Source organism: Cicer arietinum, chromosome 3, assembly GCF_000331145.2.
Source record: "Cicer arietinum cultivar CDC Frontier isolate Library 1 chromosome 3, Cicar.CDCFrontier_v2.0, whole genome shotgun sequence".
NCBI lineage: Eukaryota > Viridiplantae > Streptophyta > Magnoliopsida > Fabales > Fabaceae > Cicer > Cicer arietinum.
The window spans coordinates 5,319,074-5,337,687 of NC_021162.2; the positions used below are offsets into that span (position 1 = coordinate 5,319,074).

The following is an 18,614-nucleotide window of genomic DNA, read 5'->3' on the forward strand; positions in this document are numbered from 1 at the left end:
TTCATTGAATGGAATCTTCAATCGAGGTAAGGGGTGAGATGAGGTTTGATTTTATGAGTATAAAATAACGTGAGATGAACTGGAATACTAAAATTCTCAGATGTTCATTCGGGGCTTACTACGTACGGTTGAGCCCTATTGAGTAACAATAATTAATTAATAATATATGAATGGTAATAGTGATGACTGAAATATAATTTAGAAACCTATAAAATTGTGTGAATTAATTTATATTAAGATTGCGTGTTATTTGATTTTATGAAACCTATACTAATTGTTATTGTATGAATGATATGTATTTGAGTGTTCTTGTCTACTTGATTGAAATTCTTATATTACTTGAAAGTGCACCTAATTGATTCCTTATTATGTGATTGATGAGACTGGACTGTGTATTGTGAGTAGTGTAAATCAAATATTGGAATGTTATGTGATTGACTGATATAACTATATATAATGATGAATATTGTTAAGTCAAACTGAAACTTATTGAATTTTGATGATCGAGTAAGTCTGAGATATGTGTTGCAGATTTTGGAGTTAAGATTATTTTGTCATCATATAGGGAGGGTTTGACAAACCTAGTGATTTAGGGAAGTACAATTGAATGAGTCTGATCGTGGAAGGCTACAATCGAACTATAAGGTAAGACTGATAGACCTTGGGGGTACCTCTAGTGGGGAATTCCTAAGTGAATTAGTGGGTTATTCCCTAAGGTCGAGAGCTACCGTGCAACACAAGAGTACTCCGACCGTCACGTATATGTGTCTCGGGTTGAGTTGAGGGGATCTATGAGGACTTGGCCATTCATGAATTTTCCGTCCACTCTTGTAGTGGCATAGTATCAGGTCTTCTAACCAAGTACTTCAGAGTAGAATGATACCAAATGATGAAGAAGTATAGAGTATAGGACATGCATAGCATTTCATCCTTGTAACTTTTTGATTGTAATTGAATTAGATTAACCTTTGATATTATGTTCTTGAATGTTTCTCTTTATTTGTGGTGTTTTGACTACTTGCGTGTTCTCCTCGTTTATCTTATACTATTACATAATTTCGAAACTCACCCCTCGTTGTTTGTGTTTGGCGTTTGCAATGAAAACAGACGAGTTGCAAGCTGCAGGTGATGACTTATACCATCAGAATGGCGGAAGCCATCTTGTCTTGAAGACTTTTATTATATGTTTTGTTGTGAACATCTTTAGTTTGGAAATTCCCGCTATGATAGTGACATCAGATTGAGACTACATTTACATTTATCATTAAACTTATGTATGTGTGCTTCAAAAAGGATTTTGTTGACTACTGTTATGATTTCGAGTTGTTAAGTTTGACAAAAATTTTAGATTAATGTGATATGTTCATAATTACGTGATACTTTTTACCTTAAAAGAAAAATATTTGAAAGTTTATTTATTTATTTTGTAAGAATTTCATTATTTTAAAACTAAAATTTAAAATAAAAAGTTACTATTAATTTGGGGTTTAGGGTGTCACAAGCAAGACTCAAAGTGAGATTAGGAATATAATAAACATCATAAAAAGGCAAGTTAGGTGTGGAGACAAAATAAGTTCCTTCTAATGGCATATGAGTACCATCAACATTCATAACTGACACAAAAGAGGCAAGATTCACATACACAATTTTTATCATCATATGTCATATGGTGAGATGCTCCAGAATCCAGAATCCATATGAAAGAAGATATATCTGACATACTAGAGGAGTTCAAACCTTTAGAAGAGGTGGCAAACATGACATGTGATTAAGTGGAAAGAATTTTTTGAAGTTGTTCTGCAAATTCAAATATTCAAGAAGCAGTCTCAGATGGGTATATATAACCAGAACTAGAGCCAATGGTAGGAGGAGCAAAAACAACAACATTGGACGATTACCCCCTAAAATTCTTCTTATGTGCTCTCCCCAATTTCAGATAATGTGTTTTCCAATGACCGTTTTCTTTGCAAAATGCACATGCATCATTACCAAGCCTAACTCTCCCTTGAGATTTTCCTTTTTGAATAAATCAGCAAAAACAGATGGAGGAGTTGAGAGAATTCTCTTATCTGGCACACCAGAATGAGTCTTAAGTCTGGTTTCTTCTGCCAACAATTCACTAACTACTAATTCAACATTAGGTAAAGGAGAACGATGCAAAATACCCTCCACGAATGCCCTCAAAATCATCACAAAGAGCCATCAGAAACCAAACTAGACATTGCTCCTCTATTTGATCAATGTATGCTTTGATAGCTTTCAACTCAGTTGATTCCATAAGAGCCAATTGATCCCACAAAATTAGTCATTGTCGAGTAGAATTCCTCAATGGTCATATTATTCTGCTTAAGTGCCCTAATATCACTTTCCAACTAATAACATTTTTTAAAGTTAGACTGAACATATAAATGTTTCAACTGATCCCAAATCTCTTTAGTAGTATCATACTTTGCTAGTTGCACTCCTATAATCTTACACAGTCTTTTAATTCAATCTTAAAAGGAGCACATGCATTGGCCTTGGTCAAAACTTCATTTATAAGGTCAACCACCTTGTTTGTGGATAGATGGAACCAAACACTTAGCATGATGAGATATGGAAATATTTGAATATTTATCCTAAGTATTGCATGAAAATCAAAGTCTAACAAATTTTCATTGCGTCCACAAGTTTACAAGGGACTCAAGCGATTTTGAGGTAGAAGAGTTGGCAAATCCACAAACTAGACGATGAACAATGATATGCAAAGTTAATTTAAATATTTGGTGGTGTGCCTATGGAGAATTTTAAGCATTGAGATAACCTTATTCACATGTAATTGTATTATGCGAACACATTTCTCAAAATTATTTCATAGAAAAAAGAAATTTTTATCAATTATTTTAAAGATAAAAGAAACTTTTATCAGTTATTTAGGATATCACATTTCTCAAAATACAAATAAAATACTTTAGACTTTTTTTTCCGTAGAAAAGTGCAATCTTAATAATCTTGATTTAAGTATAATTTCTTAATTTAATTATGAAAACTTAGTAGTACTTATAAGGTTTTCATATAAAAAGTTGTTTCTAATTAAATAGTAAAAATACATTCGTTAAAGTTTAGTTTAAAAAAGGGAACACATTGGGAAACTCTTAAAAAAAGAAAAAAAAAATGATCTTTGAAATCAAATTTTGGGTTCATGAGTCGATTATGCGTAGGAAATATATTAACACCATACGACATTCGTTAAAATAAGGTTGTTTGTAATTAATTGTGCAAAATTAATGTTAACTTATATAAATTTATTTCTCCTTTTTTAAATGCAAATATAATCTTTTTTTTAATAATATAGATATAGAAATGTATTTAAAATATAAGAGAAAAAGAAATTTTTATTATTATGCTTGATAAGAGTGTGATTTTGCTCATACATATCTCTCGGTGCGATCGAGAAATCAAAACTACGTAGTTCTTGAGTAGAAAAAATACGGATGTGTTGATTGCTTTTAAAGAAAGTGTGTTTGTGTTGATAAAAAAAAAGTTGTTTTGAGGAAAAAATGAGTTTGCTTGATTTAAATAATTATTTTGAAATGCGAGTTTTAAGACTATCAAGTTATACAACTCGTATCTCAAAAACTGAAGGAGTAAAAAGATGTCATCGTCTAGTTAATCCATTTAAGAATATTTTATATTACTTTCAATTTTAAAATTGAGTTTTAAAATCACGAAGTAGTACAACTTGTGTCTTAACAACTCAAATATTAAAAAGATGTCACATTAAATTAGTCAAATATAAAAGTTGATTATACATTAATTTATTTATAAAAATAAATTTTAGAACTATCAAGTTGTTCAACTTGTATCCTGACAACTCATAGATTAAAAAGATGATACATCTACTTAACCCTTAACAAAAAATTTCTATATTTGTTAGAAATTAATTAAATTTAATATATAAAAAATTGTTTTTTTTTAAATGAATGCTAAAAACATAAAGCTAAAAAAAAAACAAATGAGAGCTTCAAGTAAAAAAAAACTGATTTCAATATATGATAATAAAAAAATAAAACAAAGTAAAGGAAACAAGAGATACCCTATAATAATATAAAGAAAAAAAACAACATATATAAAACTAACAATAACGCTAGTTACTATCATTAGATGTGTGAAGCAAAGGAAGGGAAGAATGGGTTGCTAAGAGGAAATCAGGAGAAGAAAAAAAAACCCAGGAAATTAAAAACAAAGAGAGAAAAAGGAAGAAACTTAGAGGGAAAGGGAGAAGTCTGTGAGGGAGTGTGGAGACCGAGAGAGATGGGAAGAGATTAAGAGGCTGAGCACGACGGGATCAAAAAGTATGGTCGGTGTTCTGGCGACGATGTCGTCAAATGTTTAAATTTTTAGTCTTATCTTTTCTATCCTCTTCATAACTTATCTTGTTTGTTTATAATTTTAGTGATAAGATCATTACATTTGTATAACAACATAACTTTTTATTTTCTTATTCATAACTCATGTCTGTGAGGGAGTGTGGAGACCGAGAGAGATGGGAAGAGATTAAGAGGCTGAGCACGACGGGATCAAAAAGTATGGTCGGTGTTCTGGCGACGATGTCGTCAAATGTTTAAATTTTTAGTCTTATCTTTTCTATCCTCTTCATAACTTATCTTGTTTGTTTATAATTTTAGTGATAAGATCATTACATTTGTATAACAACATAACTTTTTATTTTCTTATTCATAACTCATGTTATATCGGAACATTAAACTTGTATATCAACAAAATGATTATAATGTAGAGAGGAGGAAACTAAAATACATTAACTCTTCTTCCTTTTTGTTTTTCTTTGCTACTACTTTTCTTCAGTTTCTTCTTTTTAGGTGTTTATTTAGTATCAAATCTCTCAAAAATAGCCTCCCCTTAATTTATTTTTTGATCTCAATTTATAAGCTAAAATGATTAATTGAACGAAACAACGTTATAAAATTTATATAAAAAAAGTGAAAGTTTTTTGAGATATTTATCAGCCACCATATCAATTTTCTTCTCCTTTTCCTCAAATGTGGGTGTGCACATAAAATGAAAATTAATCTTAAATTAATCAACATATATTTTAAAATAATTTTAACACTAAAATAATTATTTAAAATCTTATTTAATAAATAAAATATTTATTATAAAATTTAAAATGTGACAACACCTCTGTTGTAATATAAATTATATTACTTATATGGACTCGATCCATACACTAAGCTATATCAATAGAGTTTATAGACATGAGTTTCATCCTAATGAGAGCAAATAGTTGTCGTTATATTCAGGTCCAACCATTAGACCTATGGTTGCATCTCTAGGAGTCTAGGATGGACTAATTATGAATAGAATACATAATGTACGTAATGCATGTAGCTCTACCAAAAAAAAAAATGTAGTTTTTGTCCGGGAGACAATAGAAACAACTGTCCTTATAAATAATGCATGTTTAATTTTAATGTTTAGAGCAAGTGAAATGTCTTAATTATTTTAATCACGTATTTAATACTATTACATTTAAAGTTTATGTTCAAATTAGTGTTAGAATTTCACCAATACTTAAAATTTGTGTTTTTACCTATAAAATTTGTGTTCTATTAAAAATAAAAATAATAGTTGATTAAAAATAATAAATCATTAATAATTTAATATTTTTTATTTAAATAAAAAACTAAAATGGTACTCTACTTTTTAATTTATAAAAAATAAAAGTCGTAAACCAAATATGCAAACATACTATTTTAAATAAAGAAAAACCAAGTAAGTCATTCCTTTTAAGATATGGCATCATTAAAATTAAATAAAAAAATCATATAAGTTGTTCATATTAAATAGCTTAAACTAAAAATAAAAAAGTTAAATATATTGAATAAGTAAAAAAAAAAGGATAATATTTAAAAATTAATAAAAATCATGTAAGCCGTTCTTAGTAAAGACAACTTTGCTTAAGCTAAAAATAAAAAATGAATACATTGGATAAGTTAAAAAATAAAAAGTTGATAATATTTTTCAAACCTATACTACTTTTGTAATAAGTTTGAAATTTTATACTAATTCCGTAAAAATAGTACCATAAGCACAGCTCAAACGACGGCGTTTTCAGTTGTTTTTCCATATTATTACTTCTTCATTTTCTACAAATTAATTTTAATATATAAAAAGGGTTCAAATCTCAAAATCGCATCGAGTCCGAGAGCGCAATCCTCCTTCAAAATTGAACTCCTCTCATTCTCTTAGCTTCGAATTTTTTTTTCATCGAATCCAAAGGGTTTTCAAGGGTTTAACCTAAAACCTAACTTCAAACCCTAAATTTCCCAATTTTCTTCTCGATCTTACACTCACTCTCACCATCTCCAAAATTCCGAACCGATTCTTTTTCACCTCACGCCATTAGATCTAATCAAGAACTTCCAATCACTGGTAAGCTTCTTTTTCCCCCTTTTTTTTTTCTTTTCAATTTTACATTTTCAAATATTTTTTAATTTTTCTCTTTCATTCGAATTGAGATGAGTTAGGGTTTTTTCGAAATTGATATACTAGTGTAATCGTGAAAGTTGTGATCTCTGCATTGAGCTAGTTTTATGTGTAATCTGAAGTTTGATTTATTTTTTTGTTATTGGGATTTTTCTCAGGAGTGACATTGGTGAGATTTAGTTATTGGTGAGTTTTGGGAATGAGCCATGAAGAAAAATAGTGATTTCGGGAATGTTTTGTTGGTTTTTCGAGTGATATGAAGTGCTGAATATGAGCAATGGCAGTGCGAAGACTGGAAAACAGATTGAAGAACCTAACACCACATGGAAGAGGCGGAAAGTGGGTGGTGGTGATGAATTTGCACAAGCTATTGCGAAAATTGCAGTAGCACAAGTATGTGAGAGTAAGGGTTTTCAAGGATTTCAGCAGTCGGCACTCGAGGCATTATCGGACGTTACTGCACGGTATATTTTGAACATTGGGAAGTCCGCGAATTGTTGTGCTAATCTAGCTGGTAGAAATGAATGCAATATTTTTGATGTCATTCAAGGGTTGGAAGATTTGGGGTCAGTGCAGGGGTTCACTGGTGCTTCGGATATTGATCATTGCCTTGAAGATTCAGGTGTTGTAAGGGAAATCGGTCAGTTTGTTAATGAGGTTGAGCCAGTTATGTTTAAACATCCAATTCCTCCGTTTCCGGTTGTGAAAGAACGGGTGCTGCCTCCGAGTTTTTTGCAAAGAGGAGAAGAGCCTCCCGATGATCATATTCCAGCGTGGTTGCCTGCATTCCCTGATCCACAAACTTATTCGCAGTCACCTATGATGAATGGAAGAGGGACAGAACCTCGTTCTATCAACTATGAGCATGAAAGAGAGAATGACAAGGGGGATCAGTCTCTGTTGAATTCGCAGCAGCAGGCGGTCTCAACAAAGTTTGAAAACTCCACCATGAATGATCCTGCAGTTGCTAAGGCAAAGAGAGTAGCAGAAGAAAGTAACCCTTTCCTTGCTGCACCTTTGAAAATTGAGGATAAGGAAGTTGCTTCTGTTGCCCCTCCAGCTAAATTCTTTAATAATGCAGCTTCTGATATTCCCAATGTTCCCATTGTGGAAAATTTTGTTGAAAATGAACTCGTTTCAGTATTGGAGACCTTTGCTCCACCAATTGAAGCGATAAATAGCACATACTGTGATTCCAAGGATGATCAGACAAAATTTCCTGTCAAAGAGAAGCCTACTGTATGCTTTAAGGTTGGGACTAAAAGAAAATTCTTAGGAAGGTCCATGGGTTTGATTCCACAAAAAGAGGAGCATACACAGACATTGCCGTGGTTTGCGATGGAAGACGAGAAGGATGACAGGAAAAGAAGAGCCGAGAAAATTTTGAGGGAATCTTTAGAAAACCCAGATCATCTTGTTCAGTTGTAAAATAGATTGGTTTATTAGAATCTATATACTTGATTATGAGAATATCAGGAACACTACTTCTGGGATATTGAAATCTAGCTAACTGTCTGCTTATGGGCATTATAGGATGTTACTATTATGCTCAGACATGTTCCTAGTTTAACAATCTTTCAGGTATGTGCATGTCAATTGTTTGGTAGATCAATTTATGATTCTTTTTATTGAAATTTGTTAGTACTCTGTATGATCTTACTGAATTTAGCATATTGAAATTATCTACCCCACTACTTCTTATAGAAAAGGTGAGAGTATGAAAGGCATTGTTGTCAAAAGTGTATGCCACGTCTTACGATTGTGCGATCCTGTCATTAAACTGTGGTGGATTGCCACTGGGATCAGGTTCTGATGGGATCCATTTAATTTATCTTTTTCTAGATCGATTACTTTACATAGTCTGCAGTCTGCACCACTGCTGGTCTCCACTGCTGTAACGTCCCTCTCTTCTCTACAGCCCTGTCTTCTTCTGGTCTCATGTCTGCAATTTCTCTCTCCATGACTGCCACAGATTTGTAAGAGTGAAAAGGAATGGAGGAAGGGGTGGTTCCGCCAATGTTTGAAATAGAAAATCTGAAAGTGAAGAGAGTTGGGCAGAGTTGGCTCTGTATGTATTCGATTTGTTTTCAAAATTGAGAAAAAGCTGTCTTTGGACCATGTGGATGTGATGGCCCATTTTAATAATGTGCAGATGAGTGTGTGATGGATGGTTAGAATTGTGTGTGCGTAATCATGTGTTGGTTATGTGAGAGGAATTTTCAAAATATAAATTTAGAAGTTTGGAATGAATAAATGAAATTAATGAGGTTGAATTGACACAATTTATCAATTGGCGCAATGGCTGTGTGTACGCATCTAGTAAAACATATGGTTGCATGTTCAAATTCTAATGTGGGTAGTTTTTGAAGTTTTTATTCATCATAGTTATGGTTCAAAATTTTAAAAAATGAAAAGGTGTGTCCACATCAGGAATCAAACTCGGATCAACACAATGAATGGGCTAGTGCGCTTGCCACTGGACCTATGTAATGGTTGTGTCAAAACTCAAATGTTATTCATGTATGCTTGTTTGCAATAGTTATTGTAGAAACTCTTTATGAATAGTTGGTTCTCTTCACCAAGTGATATGAGTTTCTCTATAAATAGATTCACTCTAGGGCAGAAAACAGAATTCGAAAATCATGTTTCTATGAGTCAAATTTATGTCAATATTTCTAAATAATTTATTCTTTTCTCTAGTGCCTGAGAGTAAATGAAGAAACTTTATTCTGTGAAGGATCATTGATCGATAAGTTTGATGTGAGTATTCAATTCATTTCAAGGTTTCCAAAATATTGTAAAGAAGATTCACCTCGCCGGTCAACCTATTTGCATCCAATAACCGTAGATTGGTGGGCCGAATTGAACCTAAAGTTTAGTGTGATCTACACACTCTAGAGTTTATTTGTACAATTTTCATCAACTTTACTTTCAGCTTCTTCTTGTTCAAGTTATTGCAGCACTCCCCACAATACAACATCCAACATGTTATTTGATACTTTATAATCTAAATAATTGCTTCTTCAGCTTATGCATCTCAGATCTCAATATGTTTAAATACTGATGTTGATTGATTTTGATGTCTTCCGCTATTCTAACATCCATATCAATGTCTTGCAATGAATTTTTTCCATGTATATCTCAGAAGTTCCATTTATGCCCCTTGTCGTCACCCTTTTGCTTTTGCAATTTGTTGTTTTCCAGATGTACTGATAGATCATTCGCATTCATTCAGTAAGTTTCACAAGGCATTCTCATGCTTTAAGGAAGTCGATGATTAAAGAATTCTCTCTTAAAATTAATTGACATGAAATGCAAATCAAGTTTCATTCTCTGAACCAGGCGTGTAAGCACATCTTGATAACACTAAATTGGAGCAATTTGTTGTTTATGAAATGTGCATTGGGAAAAGTTGAGATTCACGGCTAGGATGTGCGTCACGCCACCACTCCAGTTTGTAGCTTCGTGAATTTGCAGTAAAATATGCTGTGGTACACGAGATAGGCTATATCTTAACTCGGTTCCAAACACAATCAGAAGGAAGTGTTAGTAAACATCAAATTTTGTGATATTTTGTTATACTAACCCTGGTCTGTGTCTCCCATTATCTTATTTTGATCAATGTCAACTGTCTGTAGGAACTTATCTGTTCGTGTGATATTAAACTTTTTGCAACATTGCAGAATTAAGGTTAGCATTAACATTCCTCCTCTCTCTCTCTCTCTCAACAGTTTGCAACATTGCAGAATTAAGGTTAGCATTAACATTCCTCCTCTCTCTCTCTCTCTCAACAGTTTGCAACATTGCAGAATTAAGGTTAGCATTAACATTCCTCCTCTCTCTCTCTCTCTCAACAGTTTGCAACATTGCAGAATTAAGGTTAGCATTAACATTCCTCCTCTCTCTCTCTCTCTCAACAGTTTGCAACATTGCAGAATTAAGGAAACCAAAAAGGAATGTTGGGTTTTGCTGATATTCCTAAGGCAAGTATGGTGATGGCTATCTGTTTGAGCAATGGACATAACATTGATGCCTGATATCAAAATTTTAGTGATATCTTAAATTAATATTATTTTTGAGAAATTGCACCTATAAATATTCACCATCCTTATTTCAAAATAAATAGGGTTGCTTAAGGTGAAAACATAAAACGGAGATGAAGAATTGACTCATCGGTTACATAATAATAACATAACTCAGGTTTGATTGAATGAACAGACCGAAACCTCTACTCGGCTTTGATTACAAGGAAAATACAGTAAACAAGAAGGCTGGAGAAGGATGGAGTTATCGAGTCTCAACCTACGCACTTCATGGCACCAACAAATTCCAGGTTACATAGTTTATCATGTCATCACTGCCACCAAAAGAGCCATTGGCGTGCTAGTTCACATGCGATGATCAAAGGGTTGTCACCAACAGAGCTGCAATGGATGTGTGCTAGAAATATTCATCTTGTGGTAATTGCAGATGTGTGTAGTGAAAAAGAAAAGAAATTCCACAAAATGGGTGTAGTGCATAACCGACCTGGTTCTTAGTATTTAGATTTATGAAGGAAAGCGTGTATGGAAGGTTTACAATCCAAGCTCACTTTTTGAATTCATTATATGTGCCAGGCCCAAGCCTTTAAAACACAAACACAACTTTTTCTTTGTCGCACCATTGAGAAGGAATCTTAAAAGCAATCAAATTTGAATGAAAGGTCGTTTTCTGTTGTTTCTGGATTAAAAAACAGTTTTGAAAATAAAGTTTCAGCTATTGAAGATATAAATGAGTTGAGTCGTAGATTAGATTGTTCTTTTTAAGTTATTTTCTGATACTGTTTAAAATTGTGCAAGTAAATTATCAATTACAATGTTTCTAAGATTAAACAACTCTTTTTAAGTTATTTTCTGATATTATTTAAAATTGTGCAAGTAAATTATCAATCACAATGTTCCTAAGATTAAACAACTCTTTGACAAGCTGTTCCTAAGATTAAACAACTTTCTGACAAGCTGTTACAATATTCTATTGTAGTGTAGAAAATCGATTTAAATTACACCTTTAATATGACTAAGAAGTATGATATTTATGACCATTAGAATTTGTGACAGAACAATTTTTTGATAAAGAGATAGAAAAAAGAGGTGACCAAAAGACGAGACGGACACAAAAATCACAATTTTTTGATAAGGAGATAGAAAAAAGAGGTGACCAAAAGACGAGACAGACACAAAAATCACACATCGCAGCAGTGCACATATGTATAATAGTTTGAGTGTATTCTATCTCGTTTACAAAATTGGATATCCTTTGGAGCACACCTATTAGACCCTACCTTCACCTTATAGACACTAACATTGTGTAAAATAGCTTCTATGTGGGACTTCCATAATTTGTTCAATTCATACAATACTAACTCTAAGTGTCAAACACTCGGTACTAAAGTTCCAACATTTTCATTCTACACAAATGGAGGACACAAGTTTTCCTTTGTTAATATTTATTTAGTTATCAGCTCAAGTCCCTTAGTTTTGAGAGGTCTCCACTCTCCATGCAACCCAACTCAGGCTCCAACAGTCTACTAACTTCTAATTTTGTGGCATCACTTCCATTTTAAGAGTTAAGAAGAACCATAAACATGAGATGAGACTCTTTCTTATGATTTATTCACTCAAAGATCTCCTCTAACTTTCACCTGAACAACTAAACTTGTTTTGAGCCAGCCGTATGGTCATTTCACATGCTGCATACTTCTATTGATAACGGTCTATCCAAATATCAAACTGGCCAACTGGTTATCTAAGCCTCCTAGATCAGGTTTGATCTCTAGCTGTGTCGAAAACATGTTTTTCGACAACAGCCACATACTGCGACAATGATTAGTATAAGAAAAAAGTTCAAAACAACGATCTGACCCAATTGGTCCTTTTACGGTATTGTTGGTTTCAGAACAAAATTGGCTTTTATTTTTATCGACAGAAACCATATTCTTCACAAATTGACTAGATTTCACCATTCTACACATTGAAAATGTTTATGCTGTCAAAAAAATATAGAAGTTATTGCAAGATTTCATTAACCTTGTGAAAGTCTATACTGATATGCATTTATCTGTATTTCTGCTTGTATATTTATGAACATAAGACTATAAATAAATACATGAAGAAAAACAAATGTAAAACTGTCAATTAAGCACACGATGAACCCTTTTAAAAACCATATGTATAGCTAGATTAGAAATGTGCAATATAAGAAAAATTTGATTATTTCCCCCCCTCCTCAAACTGCTTAACTAAAAATCCTACTTAGGAAAACAGCATTTTCCTGCAATGATCTCCAAAATGAGTTGCTAATTCATCTCTCACAACTTCAGTTATCAAATCTTTGAAAATTGACCTTTCGATATCCAATCCGATATTCGGTTTCTCACCGCAATAATCAGTCCAAACTGTGTTATGATTCTTCAAATCACTGCACAAAAGATGAATCAAATTCTCATCCTCATGAACAAAACTAGCATCCCTATTTTCACGTTGTAACTCATCAATTTCTTCACATATCTCTTCCAAAAGCATCTTCCCTTTTAGCTTTGGTAGGTACCAAAAACTTGTTGAATTCTCCAATATCAGTTTCTTAACTAATATCTCATTAACAACATCAAATATGAGTTTTCTTTGCATTTTCTCGGCATCGTCTTCGATATTGAAATGCGCCTTATTTGTCTTCATTTGTTCGAGTGCAAGGAATAACTTCGGGTTAATCAAGTGACCTTGTGAATGAAGTAACTTGATAGAGCTGTGATAATTGAATAGACCTGATGTTAACAAAATTTCTGATATATACTTATGATCAGGATTCTTGATGTTATTGAAATTGATGAGTTTTTCATCAAAACATTCAATTTCTTGCCGTATTCGAGCTACATTATCGGTGTTTGTGTCTTTTTCAACGAATCCATTGCTCAAGTTGGCATTTGAATTCTCCTCACTATCATCATCAGTGCTTAAAGATTCACCTATAGTTGAAGATTTTAAAACAAAATCAACATGTTACATGAAATACTTTTGATGACGATTTCTTGTAAAGCCATAGAATGTACATTGGCTTTAGTGACTCATTTGATCAATGAATTCAAATCATGGTTATCAAATCAAGATTCATGTCGTGAATCAGAAGAACTATTTTCCAAATTGTGAAACAATTCTTATAAGAATTCTTCATAGTTAATCAGGATTCATCATATTGAGTCGAGAGAAACAAAATAGATACAAACAAGAGATTCATATCAATTGAGTTTAATTTTCATATCGAATTGAGATATGACTCACACGTATCATAACTGATAACCATGATTCATTCATATGGTCAACAATTCAATCTAAGTTGCTTACCTAATTTTTTTGAAATGTTTGATATATTTTTCACTGGAGAAGGTGGATCTTCCTTATAGAATGCAGCATCAAGAACAGATACAGGACTTGGTTGTTCAGCAGTAACAGTTTTATCAGCCTTAGACCTTTCCTTCCTCATCTCTTCAAATGTATTCTGAACAACAAAAGAATGTTTAACCAATCAGTTTTGATGCAAAAAAAATGTAACACACTACATGACAAATAATACTTACATTTTGATTGATGGAAACGACTTTTATGTCACTTCGAGTTGCCAAGCTTCTCTTTCTGTCATAATCTGAAGAAATGACATTAACATGATGCTTAAAACTTTCATCTCTAGCCTGCAAAATAGAGAAATCTTGTCTTGGTGTTGAATTTGGAGAAGAAAACTCCACAAGTTGCATATTATGTTGTCTTCTGTTAATGATGGAATCCGACGAAGGACTAGTTGGCGTCGAACGCCTCTCGAATCCAAACTTCTTCTGTAGTCTTGGACTCCCAGTTACTGTTACATTGCCAGAGTTGGTGCTGTTTTTTCCATTGCATTCATGAGAAGATTTTGATGATTGCATCAATTTTGAACTTCTCAAGTAACTATTCTTTTCTGCTGACTGACCAAAAGTATCCTTAGAGTTTTTTGTTGTTAAGCCAAACGTTTTAGCTTTTTGCTTTTCAATCAATCTTCCATTTGTTGAAGAACATTTGCTGAGACAAGATTTATCATGAATTGACAATTCTGTTGAAGGAGGAATATTAGCTTTTCTAGTTACTTTTGTTGGTTTCATGACAACAATCGGCAATTTACTGCTTCGGATCGAATTCCATGTCTCAACTGCTACAGTTTCCGATACCTTTTGTTGTGTTCTTGAGCTTTGAACTTTTGAACTTTCAATGAGACTAGTAGTATTATTATTCCTACTGTCAGATGATGATGAATCTGTATATCTTTGCATTGCTTCGAGAATCTGTTTAAGCGCTCGTAGATCCTTTCCGGACTTTTTGAATTCGAGTTCTGTTAACCTTTTCTCAATTTCACCATAAACAGAAAGTGAAGACTTTGATGCTTTAATATCAGAATCACTTCCCTTGGAATCTTGTAGCAAATAACTTGAGCTTGCAGTCGATTCTAGCGCAAATCGCGAATATGGTTTCACATTTGTTGTGATTATATCAGAACTCTGATGTTTCTTGTATTCCCCACTTGTTCTAGATCTTCCCATGAGCTCTTTTTGTTCGGTCGAGCGACTAGAAGTCACAAAAGTTTGTATTGTCATGTCTGGTATAACTTCGAGTCCCATCAACTTCGCTACAACACCTGATGAAGTTTTCGTAGTAGAGTTCCTCTCATACTCTTTTTGCAAACCGTTCAACACGTTGCGAGCTTTGTTTCCTTCATTGATCACTCTAACAGAACCTTGCTTGCTGTCCAAGGAAAGTCTAGGAAGAAGTTCCTTATGCTTTGTGTTGGATTTCAATGTATCTTGTACATACCTTCCATCATAAGAGAGCCGCGGTGAGTCCCAAGGCGCTCTTTTCGACTTCAAAAGACTATTTATCGGTTCGTTCGAAACCATAACTCCTGCATTGAAAGATTTGTGGGCTAGCATAGGCCTAGGAGAATCAATGTGACCCTTTTTTTCTTGCTTGGCAAATGTTTTCACATGTAATAACCCTTTGGCTTCTCTATGCATAGAATCTTTGACAATATCAGAGAAATCAAGAGATTGGTGGTTTTTTGTATCATGTTGGTTCATTGTTACTTTTGAATGTGAATTTTTTGGAATTTGAATTTGTTTGGTTGATGATGATTCTGTTTTAACCATTCGGTTAAACTCGAGGGACGACATGCTAGATGAACATGATGATGAAGACACAGAAGTTATTGATGATTCTTTGGAGAATTGTTGCTTCTCTTTTGTAATCTCTTGATTCTTTGCCTGCATTCATATATAGTCTCATGTTCTTAATTGAATTTTACTAAAGTTTTCCAAATAGTCAAAATAAAACTACGTAAATATTAGTGTCTGACACGTATTGGTGTCAAACGCTTCACGACACTGACACATGCGACTATATTTAATAGTTCTACTAAAATTATTATTGATGTCAATGTATCAAAGTGTTCGTGTTCGTGTTTCATAAAAACAAAGCACATTAATATTACCTTTGTTTTTTGCATTTTACTAAGGTCTTTGGTTTTATTGTTGCTTACACCTGAGAAGAAAGAAAACTTAGTTAGAATTAATATAAGTGAAATATTTTAGGTATTTATGCTCCACAAAACTGATGATTTAATTGCAGATTTTGTGTCCATCATATCCGATGAAGATGTTAGAAAAACAAGAATATAGCTCACAAAATATTATAAAATTCCTTGGAAGATACTTGTAAAAATATTATAAAAACTAATATAATAAAATGACACTAATTTGATTAAATGTATGTAACTATAGTGCATAACAATAAGTCTCATTAGTAAAAACAAAAACAATTAATCTCATAAAATAATTCTCATATGTGCTTCTCTGACTTAAATAATGCAGTAAATTGAGTAAAAAAAAATAATACAATGTGTCACACGATAAAATAAAAAAATTTGACTTTTTATAAAAAAAAATCCGAAGAACATTTAATTAATTTTAACATTAAAAACCATGATATAAATTTCCGTGTACCATATCTGAAGATCTGTTGACTTAAAAAATGAGAGAAGTCAGCTTTGTATCTTCTGGAACTGATTGAACAGAATATAGAACTTAAGCAGGAAACTTCCTAAAAGTTATGGCTAAAAAATATGTTTAACTGAAAGTGAAAAATAATAACTTTTTTAATCTTGGGTTCAGAATTTTTAAATTAAGATTAAATTTTAAAATAAACATGTATTGGTGTATATCCAAATTTGTAACGTATATGCTTCATCTCAATATATGAGAAACTTCTTAGAAATTTCTCCATCATTTGTGAATCTATGGAATCAACCAGCCAAAAATATACGACAAATTTATAAAAAAAATGCTAATCAAATCATGCTTAAGTGAAAATCTATATAGAAAGAAAGAAAAAATGGAAAGTATATCATAACACAATAGTACTAATAATACTAAGAAAATCATAGATAATATACAAATAAAAACAAAAATAAACCTTCATATTAAACATTTGGTAGTACATTTAAATTTCACAAATTTCGAAAAATAGTTTCTACAGTTACATAGAGAATATCCAATTTACGCTAAAAAAATTATTCATTTAATTACTTTTAAAATAAGAGAGATGATAATAGTTTATTATAATTTTATAGTTAAGTAATCAAATACTGAGAGAATGATAATTTAGAGATGTAATTAAAGAAAAAAACAAATTATGAATATGAATACCTGAAGAAGGTGTGTTCTGAATGTAGTTGCTACTAGTCCGTTGATTTGTGATCAAACGGTGTCGATCAAAGAGCTGAAAAAATCCAGTGATGCACCCGATTTGCTTCTGCAAATCTTGTTTTTCATCCTTCTTACATTTTAAACCTTTTCCAGCCATATTCACTTTCCTTCAAATTTCAACTCTTCTATATCCAAATTTTCCTTCTTATCTTCTTCTTTATTTAGCAATAATAATGCCCCTATTGAATGTAAAAGATAGAAAGAAAAAAAATACTTTTTTTAATTCAATTGATGAAGTAAGAGAATTTGATTCAAAATTTATGTTTTCAAATAAGATATATAGTAATAGTCAGATTTTAAATTGCGGTTGGAGAAACTCAAAATTATTTCCATTGCAATTGCGGCCCGTAATTTAAAACCAATAATAATATACATTTACAAGAATTTGCATATATAAGTTGAATGAATTACTTGATCATGCAAAATAAAAAATTTATTTTCACTTGAGGTTGATTTTTGTGATTTACAAACAGTCTGCAACACTAACACTTTTAATTGAATGTGTGTCCGATATTCGACACTTAATTCATTTTCTTAAATTTTTACTTGCGTCAATATGTGAATATCAGTGTTATGTCTAGTTAGTGTTTGATAGCTTTAAAATGTCTGCATGTGAAGAGAAGAGAATGTTGTTGAAAGGATGGAAAAAATGAAAGAGATAAGAAAGAGAATGAATACAAGTGGAGAGAATATCTACTGCAAAAAACAAAGGAAAAGAAAAAGCAATTCCAAAATGCTACTACCTTCTGTAATGTTGAGTATTAACAATACACAAAACTGAATAGAGATTTGAGAAACCCAAGAAGAGATGTTTCTGGTTTCTCTGTCTGAGTTTGGAGACAAAATACTTTTAATTTTACTGTTTTTTGTTGTTGTTATCTCAAGAAAATGCAGAGAGTGTTGTGTTATGAAGGAATTATGGTGTATTATTATTTATAAATATAAGGGTAAATAAAGAAAAATATAGGTTGCTTAGAATATAAGATGTAGTGACAACCTTTTATTAATTACATTACGTAAGAGAGATAAAGAAAAGATGCTTGGAATTTGGAGTGGAAAAATATGAGATCAGATTGCTTTGAGGTGATAATAGTAATAATTTATTTTTTTGAAATGGATTGCATGTGGTTTGATGTTCACAATTTGGGATATATGGAGTCACTGTGGATTTCGAACTGTTCATATTTTAATTTTAAGTTGTAAAATCGAAATATGAATTGTTAGACTAAAATCGAACAAATGAGATTGCATAACAGTGTGAACGTCCATCTAAACTTTTATCTGACTACAAAGATTTTAGGCTTGAATTTTA

At 32.1% G+C, this 18,614-nt stretch overlaps 2 protein-coding genes across 32 annotated transcripts; one reads left to right on the forward strand and one right to left on the reverse strand.

The window, feature by feature from the left end:
• Positions 1-6,155: 6,155 nt before the first annotated feature.
• Positions 6,156-11,371, forward strand: LOC101510271 (transcription initiation factor TFIID subunit 8-like). Of its 31 annotated transcripts, none has more exons than XR_012162301.1 (5): positions 6,166-6,432; positions 6,645-8,067; positions 9,691-10,176; positions 10,366-10,469; positions 10,613-11,371. XR_012162301.1 is itself a non-coding variant. In XM_004499411.4 (2 exons), the coding sequence occupies exon 2, from the start codon at positions 6,757-6,759 to the stop codon at positions 7,912-7,914; it is 1,158 nt and encodes a 385-aa protein (XP_004499468.1). In that variant the 5' UTR covers positions 6,156-6,432; positions 6,645-6,756; the 3' UTR covers positions 7,915-8,209. The 31 variants fall into 31 exon arrangements, 1 of the variants encoding a protein (XP_004499468.1); XR_012162309.1 differs by having other exon boundaries at positions 10,705-11,371; XR_012162303.1 differs by having other exon boundaries at positions 9,691-10,031; positions 10,125-10,469.
• Positions 11,372-12,573: 1,202 nt separating this feature from the next.
• Positions 12,574-18,267, reverse strand: LOC101511032 (protein LONGIFOLIA 2-like). The gene is made up of 6 exons (XM_004499412.4): positions 18,046-18,267; positions 17,243-17,481; positions 16,030-16,079; positions 14,096-15,802; positions 13,863-14,016; positions 12,574-13,486 (listed from the first exon to the last, which is right to left on the reverse strand). The coding sequence occupies exons 2-6, from the start codon at positions 17,397-17,399 to the stop codon at positions 12,777-12,779; spliced, it is 2,778 nt and encodes a 925-aa protein (XP_004499469.1). The 5' UTR covers positions 17,400-17,481; positions 18,046-18,267; the 3' UTR covers positions 12,574-12,776.
• Positions 18,268-18,614: the final 347 nt, after the last annotated feature.

Bases quoted from the DNA above. Each gene is read 5' to 3' on its own strand.
- LOC101510271 (XM_004499411.4), top strand. From the start codon at position 6,757: ATGAGCAATGGCAGTGCGAAGACTGGAAAACAGATTGAAGAACCTAAC.
- LOC101511032 (XM_004499412.4), bottom strand. From the start codon at position 17,399: ATGGCTGGAAAAGGTTTAAAATGTAAGAAGGATGAAAAACAAGATTTG. The intron at 15,803-16,029 runs GTAATATTAATG...ATATGAATGCAG, and splicing joins GTAAAATGCAAAAAACAAAG to GCAAAGAATCAAGAGATTAC. The intron at 13,487-13,862 runs GTAAGCAACTTA...CTTCAACTATAG, and splicing joins AAACATTTCAAAAAAATTAG to GTGAATCTTTAAGCACTGAT.